This window comes from Camellia sinensis, chromosome 4 (assembly GCF_055761805.1).
Source record: "Camellia sinensis isolate YWXY chromosome 4, ASM5576180v1, whole genome shotgun sequence".
Taxonomy (NCBI): domain Eukaryota; kingdom Viridiplantae; phylum Streptophyta; class Magnoliopsida; order Ericales; family Theaceae; genus Camellia; species Camellia sinensis.
In genome coordinates this window covers 224,076,825-224,089,067 of record NC_138964.1, presented here as the reverse complement: position 1 = coordinate 224,089,067, position 12,243 = coordinate 224,076,825, and the positions used below count along the sequence as shown (strand labels likewise).

General features: G+C 27.8%; 1 protein-coding gene across 1 annotated transcript; it reads right to left on the bottom strand.

Moving 5' to 3' along the window:
* Positions 1-9,345: 9,345 nt before the first annotated feature.
* Positions 9,346-11,424, bottom strand: LOC114306950 (nuclear polyadenylated RNA-binding protein). The gene is made up of 3 exons (XM_082923051.1): positions 10,776-11,424; positions 10,260-10,333; positions 9,346-9,687 (listed from the first exon to the last, which is right to left on the bottom strand). The coding sequence occupies exons 1-3, from the start codon at positions 11,299-11,301 to the stop codon at positions 9,511-9,513; spliced, it is 777 nt and encodes a 258-aa protein (XP_082779177.1). The 5' UTR covers positions 11,302-11,424; the 3' UTR covers positions 9,346-9,510.
* Between the last annotated feature and the right edge of the window lie 819 nt (positions 11,425-12,243).

Here is a 12,243-nt window from a genome sequence, read left to right as displayed (position 1 = left end):
GGCTCTTATGTTATTTTCTTATCCCAATACAAATTGTGAGTCTCTGATTCTTTCTATTAATTAAAATTTTATATTTCAAAAATATTAAATAATATTTCAAAAATACTAAATAACCACCTTACGAGAGATAGAGATAGAATTTATTTATTTTTGGTTTACTCTACTATGCACACTATGTCCTCATTGAAAGTTAATTATTTTAGTTGATTATTTAATATTTTAATTATTTTAATTTAGTTAAAATAATTATGTTTGAAAAGTTAATTGATTTTTTTATAATTAATTTGATAAAAATTATTTTAAATTATTTTGTCTTTTAGTGAATTATTTTAATTTAACCTCTATCTAAACAATACCTACATAATAAACAAATATGGTAACACTTTATTTTTATTTTTATTTTTTTGTTGGAACTCAATAAAAAACATATTTATTACTCCAGTCGAGTAACACATAAAATATATATATATATATATATATATTTATTTATTTATTTAAACTGCATATATTTTAAGTTTAATGTTAATTATGGATTGTTAGAATTGTTGGGATTTAGTGTTAATTACAAGTTATTATAATAATAATAATAATTAATCAATATATCAAAATGTATTCTATGTTGATATTAGTTACCTTATAAAGTATTTTTGGCAATTGTTCAATTAAGGTGGATTTTCCCCCCTGCATCACTTAAGGGTGGGTTTGGGGCTAAAATAGTTACAAAAAATAAAATAGATTTTTTTAGTTCTAATAAGATAAAACATCACATTTAACTCATAATCATTACTTTCTTTCTCTCGCAAAAAAATCAAAAAAATTAAAAAAATCAAAAATCCTTCTCAAAATAAGCTTTCTAGCCACGAGCTAAAATAACCAAAAAAAATAAAAAACGAACGCACTTCCCAAACCAAGCCTAAATAGGCTGAAAACATACAATCAAAATGTTTTTATTTATTTATTTATTTTATTACTTAAATAGCAAAAGAAGTGACATTTTATCATGCCCTAAAATCATACAATTATAATAAATGACTTAAATTTAACATTTAAAGTTAGCAATAAAAATGGAATATAAATCATGAGAAATGCTATATATCTCAAATATTTTATCAACCCTCTCACATAAAGTGAAACTCATACAAATCTATATATGTGTAAGTCTCACACCCATGTAAAAAATTTAATAAAATATATAGAATTTCTAACCTAACTCATAAATCATCTATCCTATCTATACCACTGTGTGTCCTATCATCTATCTGTATATCCATCCATCATATATTATCACTTCGCCAACAAAATCAATTATCGAAAAAGCATGGACCATTCAGAGTGGACTAATTCAAACTCCAAAGAAATTTTGGAGCCTGTCTTATAAAAAAAAGCTTTACTTTTTATTTTTATTTTTATTTTATGATTAATACTCCAATTCAATTACTAATTGATATTTTTTTATATTATTTTCGAAAATATCAACAAAATAACAGAAGTAAATAAATTTATTATATAAATTAATAATTTTTTTATTTTATATTTATGATGAGAAATTATCAAGTTTTAAACCACAGGGTGGTTGGTCTAGTGAGTGACAATTAGGGCCTAAAGGTTTGTTTCCTCCCAAGTCTTTGGTTCGAATCTCCCAACCAGCAAACGCATACCTTAGGGACTTAGTTTGATACGCATAAATTGGCTTAGGATACCCTACATAAAAATTAAAAAAAAAACTATCGGCAGTGTTTGGTAGAGTTTTAGAATTATGATTTGAGAATTGAGTTGCATTTTGAGTTTGTGAGTTTTAGAATTATGATTTGAGTATGAAAAATTTCTTTAATTATTAGTTTTGAAAAGAGTTTTAAATTGAGTTTGAATTGAATGATGTGACATATGATATTTGATACAAAAACTTATAACTCATAACTAAACACACAATCCAAAATTCTATTCAAAACACATAAAAAAAATTAAAAAAAATCCACAAATATATATTTTTTTGTAATATAAAAATAACAGGTGCAAAAATAAATAAATAAATAAATAAAACGAATACTATTCCGGTCATCCGGCTGGTCAACTGGATAGACGACCGGTGGGATGACCGATTAGCACAAATTTTCTCATTTGGAAAGAGTTTTCAAAAACGAGTAGAATTAATTTTTTTAAATGCTAAACAAATACCACACTTAAAAATAATTGTATAACATATTTTGAAGGCTCCGCCACACAGAGTCATCAAGTTTCACTTTCATATTCAAAGTAAGCCTCAAATATGTGTAGTCACTTATTAATTTTACATGTCTGATCAACAGGACTATAGCCCTGTTTGGTAGAGTTGTGGGAAAGTGCTTATAGCTTATGCCTAAACAGTTTATAGCTTATAACTTTCAGCTTAAGCTGATTTCCAGCTTATTCTTAAAGCATCTCCTGCCCCACTCAAAGAATAAGCTGATTTCTGACTTCCACAAAGCTATAAGTTATAAGCTAAACCAAACATATCAAAATAGCTTAAATTAAGCTGAAAGCTGAAATAAGCTGTAAATAATTTCTGCCAAACAAGCACTATTTCGTGTACCTTATCTAAACAAAGGGTTATTTTGAAAAGATGATTAAAAGTCATCTTTCAAATTTTAACACATTTTTGTTACATTATCTTTCACATTTTTTATATATTTTTTTTCAAAAATCAAAAATAAAAAACTACCTTTTAATAATCTTTTCAAAACAACCCAAATCAAATAAGCCTAAAGTACACTCCCCTGGAAGGGTGTGTACTATTATCCTATGCATATGTTTGGGAAGAGCATTTGGGTTAAAATAGTCATATAAGATAAAATAGGCTATTTTAGTCAAATAAGACAAAATATCACATCCAATCCATAATCATTTCATTTTTTTTTCACAAAAGTCAAAAAAACTAAAAAGTTCATCCCAAACGAGATTTTTTAATCCCAGGCTAAAAAAATTATCACATCTTTTTTATTTTTCAATCACAAAATGTGTAACACTGACATAATAATAAATAATTTCAATGCATGAATCATAAATTATTGCAACTATACTAGAAAAATAAGTAATATGTATCACAAAAATACGTAATAAGAATGAAAATAGTACACACCCCATACCGAAGGAATTCCCAAATTGTTTACAATTATTTTTTTTATTCCGAGAGTTTATGCTAAATTATTTAGTGTAATTTTTGTTTATAATTTATTAAATATAAATAATTTAAATAAAATAAAAATTTTACCATCTAAAACCTTAGAAATAAGTACTTTTAACTTATCAACGTCTAATTTATAAGAAATTGCATTATAAAAGAAAAAGAGTAAAGTAATTATAATTTAAAACACTACCTACTTCCTCTAAAGAAATTTCCTTGAAGAAGAAAGAAACTTTCCCAAAAAAAGAAATGTGACGCCTCCTTTGCTTGCAAGTATTATCCTCACTCGAAGGAGTACGTTATTTGGTGGGTCAGAACAAGACTATACGATAATGTTGTGTTTGGTTGAAAAATTTAGAAAAAATAAATAAAAAATATGTATGAAATTAGGTGAAATATAAATATATTTTATTTATATTTTACTTATCTTTTTTATTTCTTTTTTCAAATCACTTTTCAAATTTTCACAATATTCATAATTTTGTGTTAAGTAATTAAAAAATAACAAAAAACATATGAGAAATAATTCATTTCTCTAATTTTATCCTTCCTCAATTTCACTCCAAAATATAGAATTGGAGGAATTAAACAAAAAAAAAAACAAAAAAAAAAGAAGAGATTATTTGACATAAGTCTTATCTACGTTATTAGAGTGGAATTAAAAAACCTCCACTAGGAGATGTTGCATCTCTATGATAATCAACAATGATTTAGGTGGTGTTTGACATGTGACTAAAATAATCACAAAAGATAAAATAGGTTATTTTAGTCATAACAAATAACACATCACATTTAATTCATAATCATTATATTATTCTTTCAAAAAAAAGTTAAAAAAATTCTTCTCAAACCAAGTTTTTTAGTCCAAACTAAAATAGTCAAAAAAATAAAAAAGCTAAAAAATCAACCCACTTCCCAAACGGAGACTTAGACTACTAAAAAATACACCATTAACAGCACTAATGGATTGAAAATGGTAAAAAAAAGAAAAATAAAATAAAATAACACATAAAAAGTGAACGGAACCACTATCATATCATTAATACTCTTTCTAATACTCTATTTTTAGTGTTCCCAAATATTTTTCCTATGATAATTTATGATTTGTCAGCCAAACAAATTTTCCACTCAAAGGAAGGAGAGTGGTGGGGGGCTGCTGGAAACTGGGAAAGCCAGATAGTCAAGTTGATGACGTGGCAGAATCCTATTTGTTGCAAGTAACTTGAGTTTTCAAGGTGTACTGATGAAAGAAATAAAGAAATGTAAGAGTCAAAAAGTCAGATTTTGCTGTGACAAGGAAAGGCATGAAAACAGACAGTCTCGATCGATAGATTGACAGATTGTGAGCTCACACATACTACATTCCTTGACCAGTCTTTAAACCCCATGTCATGTTTTATGATAGCTCATCCATCTCATTTTTTAAACAAGACGAGATTAGGCGTATATCATTTTAAAAAACAACAATGATTCATCCCATTAAAAATATCATCATTAATAACACTAATGCATTAAAAAAGTAAAAAAAAAAAAAACACAACTCCAAGACTAAAACATCACATAATTAATGGCAGGACCCACTGCCACCTAATTAGTGGGAGCACTAATTAGTGCTCCCAAGCATTTTTCTTTAAAAAACTCAACTCTACTAGTGGGAGCAAGACCCAGAATATGCTGGCCTCGTTTGGTTTGTGTTTTTCAAAATTTTTTGAGGAAAAATTCTTTACAAATAAGTTTTTTAAAGTATTCAAACCAAATAAATTTTTCTAATTTTTTTTTTCAAAACTTGTTTGGTTTATAAATTCAACAATGATTCATCCCCCTTTTCCCCCATCCCCTTTGACCCCCTCTCTCTCTCATTGGTTACATTTTCTTTTTCTTTTTCTTTTTTTTCCTGCTCCTCCAATCACCACCCGCCACGTGGCAAAGGGGGGGAGTGAGGGGGTGACCCCCAAAAGGGGGTCCCAAGCATTATTCTTATAAATTTTCCAAACAAATCTCTCTCTCATACACATCAAATCAATCATTTTTTCCAAAACTCTCTCTCAAAATAATTTTTCAAAACATCTTTTGAAAAAAACCAAACCAAATAACTTTTCGTACTTTTTATCTCTAAAACTCATCTCCCAAACTCAAACCAAACATACCTGCTATTTTCTTCGACAACAATGATTTAGAGCTCTAAAAGTAGAGCTTTAAAAAGTGTTCTACTGAGCTGGCATGTCTAAAAAAAAAAAGAAAAAAAAAATGAGTGAGACCATTAAAAAGAGGAGCACTAATAGCTCTAAAGTGGTGTGAGTCCCACATGATGGGATGTTTTGCTCTTGTGTTTTTATTTTTATTTTATTTTTTTGAATTTCTACCTCATTAGTGGTCAATTAGTGCTCCCAAATTAGTGGGATGAATCATTGTTGAAAAAAAAATTCAAAGTAAAACATCACACTAAGCTGGACCCCACACAGCTTCATGTCATTAGTGCATGCTTTAGAACTCTTGTCCTAGAGCTCTCAAGCATTTTTCTTTTCTTCTAAGCTCTGTTTGGAAAGTGGGTTGATTTTTTTACTTTTTGATTTTTTTGACTATTTTAGCCTGGGCTAAAAAGCTTAGTCTGAGAAGGACTTTTTGGCTTTTTTGACCCTTTTTTGATAGAAGAGTGTAATAATTATGGGTTAGATGTGATATTTTGTTTGTTATAATTAAAATAACCTATTTTGTCTTTTATAACTATTTTAGCCACAAATTAACTTGCCAAACAACACCTTAGATTCATAGAGTATGCGATTTTCGTTGCTCTTTCGACAATGTTTTGATGTGTCTTCGATGAACTCTAACGAATTAAACTCAGGTCTTGTTGAAAACAAATTATTATAATATTTTTTTAATTTTTTAATTAAAAAATGAATTAAAAAAACTAATATATTTAGAATAATTTTTTAATGTTTTACAAAAAAAAAATGTAAAAAGTAAAGAGAAAAAAAAATATTTGATTTTTTGGTATAGATTATAGGTTTTTTGATTTTTTTAATAATTTTTTGACTTTTAGACTAAAACGGTTGCATGCCAAACGAGGCCTAATTGTCTTTATAATTTAAAATTCATATCATTTTAATTATTGACTTTTAATTATAACATATTTGATTTTAAATTTTATTTTAAATAAGAACAATTAGAGTTATCATTGCTCAATTTTAAAGATAAAGTCATTAATTTAATAAAATATAAACTAATTTAACAAAAATAAATTTAAAAAAAGTATTTTAGAATTTAAAAAAATAATTTTTATTACCAAAGATAAAATTATATAAATTGATAAATCTTTTAGACATTTATTATTTTTTTTAGCAAATTAATTCCTATAATATATTTGGATGATGATTATGTAATGAGTGGTTGTTAGGTTTTTAATGTATAATTGATATATTATATGAAATGTTTTTAGTTTTGGATATTTTGATTTAATGGATTGGTTTAATAATGATATCAAAATTGTCTCCATATTTGAATTTTGAAAAAATAGATAAAAATAAAAACAACCATCCATTACATGATTATCATCTAAACACATAATAAAAATTAATTTAGTAAAATAAATAAATATCTAATTGATTTATCAATTTTACATAATTTTATCTTTAGTGGGTAGAAATAATTTTTAAAAATTCAAAAATATTTTTTTGACATTTATTTTTGTCAAATTAATTTATATTTTATCAAATTGATGACTTTGCCATTGAAATTGAGCAATGGTATTTTCAATTGTCCTTATTTGGAATAAGATTCAAAATTCAAGGTCAAATGTGTCACAATTGAAAAGTCAAGAATTAAAGTGACACAAGGTTCAAACTATAGAGACCGTTAATGTAATTCGTCCATACTTTTAACATTTGCATTTAGATTTTTTATATCTAGGTTGAAAGACGGGTTTAAGATTTTCCCTCCTAATTTTGATATAAACTTTTAGATTTTTTATGCTCATAACGGTTTTTTCTTATCTCGATCCTTTCATATTAGTGCGAGTGTTCTTTCTTTGCAATTTTAATTTCTGGTATTGACTGAAGTACGGCGGCGATAGCAACGAAGTTGGGCAACAGTTACAAAAATGGCGTCGATGGCGATAATTGGTTTGATTCAAATCTTGCTTTTTTAAATTATATCTGTGCGGTGATTTTTTCTATATTGCTGTTTTTTCTTTGTATTTTTCTTTTATTTTAATTTAAGTGCTTTGTAACTTTCTACAAAAATAAAAAAAACCCCAATAATAATAATTATACACAAATTAATAAACTTTTATTATTTATTGATGTAGGAGTGTATTATTAAAGTAAATTCTATTTTCAATATAGGGTTCATTAAGAAAGTTATCTATGTAAAAAATTATAGGGCAAATTATACTAACAGTCCTTATAGTTTGGGACTTGTATCACTTTGGTTCATGACTTTTCAATTGTGACATATTTGACCTTGTATTTTGAATCTGATTCCAAATAAAGACAATTAAAGATACAATTGCTTAATTTTAAGGGCAAAATCGTTAATTTAATAAAATATAAACTAATTTGACAAAAATAAATGTCAAAAAAATATTTTTAAATTTTAAAAATTATTTCTACACACCAAAGATAAAATTATGTAAAATTGATAAATTTTTTGGACATTTATTTATTTATTTATTTTCACCAAATTAATTTTTATTATGTGTTTGGATGATGATTATGTAATGATTGGTTGTTAAGATTTTAATGTGTAATCGATATATTTAATATAAAAATATTTTTAGTTTTGGATTTTTTAATTTAATGAATTGGTTTAATAACAATATCAAAATTGTCGCCATATTTGACTTTTTTAAAAATAGAAACTAATTTAATGAAAATAAAAACAATCACCTATTACATGATCATCATTCAAACACATAATAAAAATTAATTCGGTAAAAAAAATTAAATGTCTAAAAAAATTATCAATTTTATATAATTTTATCTTTAGTGGGTAAAAATAATTTTTAAAAATTTAAAAATATTTTTTTGACATTTACTTTTGTCAAATTAGTTTATATTTTATCAAATTGACGATTTTACCCTTGAAATTAAGTAATGATATGTTCAATTGTTCTTATTTGGAACAAAATTCAAAATTCAGGATTAAATGTGTCACAATTGAAAAGTCAGAAACCAAAGTGACGCTAGTCCCAAATTGTAGGGACTGTTCGTGCAATTCGCCCAAAATTATATTGATAGAGTATCCGCAGACTGCAGCCATTTGATCAAATCATTTTTATTTTTAAAAATATATATGAACACTTTATTCTCAAAATCACATTTGTTGCATATATTTTTCACGATAAATTTGATTAGATCATATAACCATGGTAATTTTCTATATAAACAATTACATTGATCAAGTATTAATAGCCAACACTATGCCTTTGTTTGAGATATGGGTTGGTTTTTTTGGCTATTTTAACCTGAGGTTAAAAAGCCTCATTTAGGATGGTTTTTTTTGGTTGTTTTGACTTTTGTGAGAAAAAAAATAAAATAATTATGATTTGAATGTGACATTTTATCTTATTAATTTTTTAACATATTTTTATCTTTTTATGACTATTTTAACCCAAACCATTCATACCAAACATAGCCTATATTCTCTTACCTCAAATTATACCCTATCGTAATTAAACATATACTAATGTATTTCTAAATATTACATATTCTCCTAACCTAAAATTTTCAATCCAGACTTCTGTCTATAAGCCTCGGATTTCATGTGTTCAAAAAAAGGACAAAGCAAAAAAATGTTATTGGCTTCGTTTGGGAAGTCGGATCCGGCTTATTTTAGTCGCAACAAAAAAAAAAAAAATACGTTTTTTAACCCAATAAGATAAAACATCATATTCAACTCATAATTATTATATTCTTTCTCTTACAAAACGTCAAAAAAATCAAAAAATCCTTTCCAAACGAGACTTGTTAATCTCATACTAAAATAGTCAAAAAGCCAACCCACTTTCCAAACCAACCCATTGTCCATTGACTTTTACGCTATATTGGGTCATATAATTAGATAGTGCACAAATAAATGCAATTTATTTTATCTTCAATCTAATACTAATATACTAAGAACCGAATCATTTAATCCCAATGTACTTATAATAATCTCACATAACTGATCCAACGATCAAACATCACGATGCGAATATGATGCTACCTATTTCAAAAGTGCAAAGAACAATTTAATTACAGGAAGAAGAATGTGGAGAATTAAGAGGAACAATACAAATTAAAAATGGAAAAGAATTGGCTTGGGCTTTTTTTTCTTTTTCTTGTGTGTGTGTACAGAGAGAGAGGGGATCATCAGAAGGTTTTGTCAATAGGCTTGGAAGTCCTATCATGAGAAGCAGAAACACTGGGGTTGTAGCAACCTGGGACGTGCAACAAACTTCTCATAGCAGATTGCCTGCTCTTTGGAAATACTTTTCTTCCGAATCCTCTTCCTTTCCTCTCTTTTCTTATTGATTTGTTCTCCATTTCCTGCCAACCAACCAAACACACAAACATTCATTTAATACAAAATTTTATAAGTATTAATAATGTCTTTTATAAACCAATGCTTGTATTATATTATTAGTTATCATAACATTTTATTTCAATAAAAAAAAAAAAAAACAATTTACTTAATTGACTTGAAAAATTAAAAAAAAAAAAAATTATATAATTGACTCAAGTAGTTCTTTCCTTTACACACAAACTTTGTGCATCCATATATGAATGAAAGCATAATAATATTGATACCGAAACTAAGAAGAAGAAGGATGGAAAAAAATCATGTGTTATATAAGCACCCAAGTCATATTTGATCATCTTCAAATCCAAGTTATCTCAAAGAATTTAGAAGATTTCAAGTATTTAGACTACAAAAGTTTGAAAATGGTAGTATATATTATCATAATATTGTATGTTTATTTAGGATATTATTATTATTTGTCATTGCATCATATACTTGACTAGTCAATGCCATGATACTTCAGTCAATTTTACATTTGAATTATTTATTCATAATTTTTTTATACTAGAAACATGTAGTTGTGGCAACTTTGTATTACCTCATTTGATTTGGGAGATGCATGGCACTCATCACCTCTTGTCTTGGTTTCCTTCATTTTCCCAGCACTATTATCTGCAGCATAGATACAATTTTAATGCCCTTGAAGCCATCATGGTTATTCGTTTTGAAAAAAAAAAAAAAAAAGAAAGAAAAAAAGTTATTTGTTTTCTTCTTTTGGTGGAAAAACTGCAACTATAGGTAAGAGAGAATTGCAGTTTTGCTGACTTTGTTGTTGCTTGTTTTCTTGTTACAAACAAAGAATAAAGTATGTAACATAAATTTCCATCCAAAATTTGGGAAAAAATGAAATCAAATCAAATGATTTCACTTGTTTTGTATTGAAAATATCTCTTCTTTTCTTTTGTTTTTTGTTTTAATGAAGTGGAATGTTAACAAAACGCAACCATAATAATATGTAGCATTTTCAATTAAAAGCGTTAGTTAATATTGTGGTAATGAAAAATAAAATCCCTTCAATGTTTATCATTAAAAAAAAAACGTCGTTCGAACTTACCATCATTCTGGAAATTATCGTCTGAGTCGCAGTCGATGCAATAATCTCTAAAACTTGGAGACCCAATCCACAATGAACCATCAGTATTAGAAATTATTCCTTCATCTTCTTCGCTTTCTTCATTGTCTTTGTTATCACCCGTCTCTATAGTGGCCTTGGCCTTGGCCTCCTCATTTTTGCTTTCGACCTCTTTTCGACATTTCTCTTTTTCTTTTTCTTTTTCTTTTTCCTCCTCCTCACTTTGCTTCTCTATCCCGCTATCAGCGTCAACCGCCTTCGGGCATTGTTTTAGCTGTAATGCTAAATCCTTCATAGAATCTGTGCTGTTGTGGCTACTATTGGAATCAACAACATCCTCCTCAACACCTTTTTTTAAAAGTTGTTTGCTAGAAGAAGGGGTAGCATCCGAAACAATACGATCATTTCTACACAATTCATCAAATTTCCTCCGAATGGGGTTAGAGCTGCGTGCGCCTTCGTTGTCGGGTACGCCGGCTAGGCCATACCTCGACATGCCGCAACCCATTGAAAATGGAGGAGGAGAATACAAAAAGAGAAAGAGTTTGAAGAAACACACATGAGAGAGGTGGCATTTGAGATATTACAGGAATTTAGGCTTTATTGTAAGAATTTTTTTAAAATGAGGGATGCAGCAAGAGTTTCGGGTTGAAAGATGGATTTGACTACCAAAGACAAGAGAGTTGGCATGCTTGTATATTTTAATTACTTGGGTTGTGTTTGGTTGTTTCAAAAAAACATATGAATTGAAAAATGTAAAACGATTCTTTACATTATATATATAGATTAGAAGTGTTTGGTTGTAAAAATAAAATAACTCAAAATTGAAATTAAAAAAAATGATAATAATTGTATAAATATTTTATCTCCATTTGTATTATAGTTACAATCCAATCCAACCAATCTCTTTGAGTTAGTGCGATCGATTTTTAAAAGCAAATTTGATTTGATTGTACGAGTGTAGAATAATCTTCTCGTGTAATTCTGTTGATCAAGTTTGAGCTACTCCAAACATTGTTGCTTTACTTCCTGAAAACACAAACGTGAGGTAGCCGGCGGATGTGTGTCGGATACCTCTCCGATACCTAAGTCAGCAAAATAGACAAATAGATAAAAGCTCTGTGTATTCGAGAATCAAAATTATGATACATGTACGTAGGTTCTGTCATAAGCTTTTATAGTTTCTGCTTGGCACAATCCTAGTAGAACTCTTATTCCTTAATGCAGAGTCCTCCTAAGAATCACACACCCTACTCACTACAAACCAAGTGAGATGGTTTACACAATCCCAGTAGGACTTTGCTTTCCTTAGCAGAATACTTCTAAGAGTCTCATCACTGCAAGCCAAGTGAGATGACTACCACGATTGAATAACAGTATAACCGTACTAACACTAGCCCTTTGTTATACTTAAATCTGGTGCCTTCATACGCAACACCTAGCTTGGCTC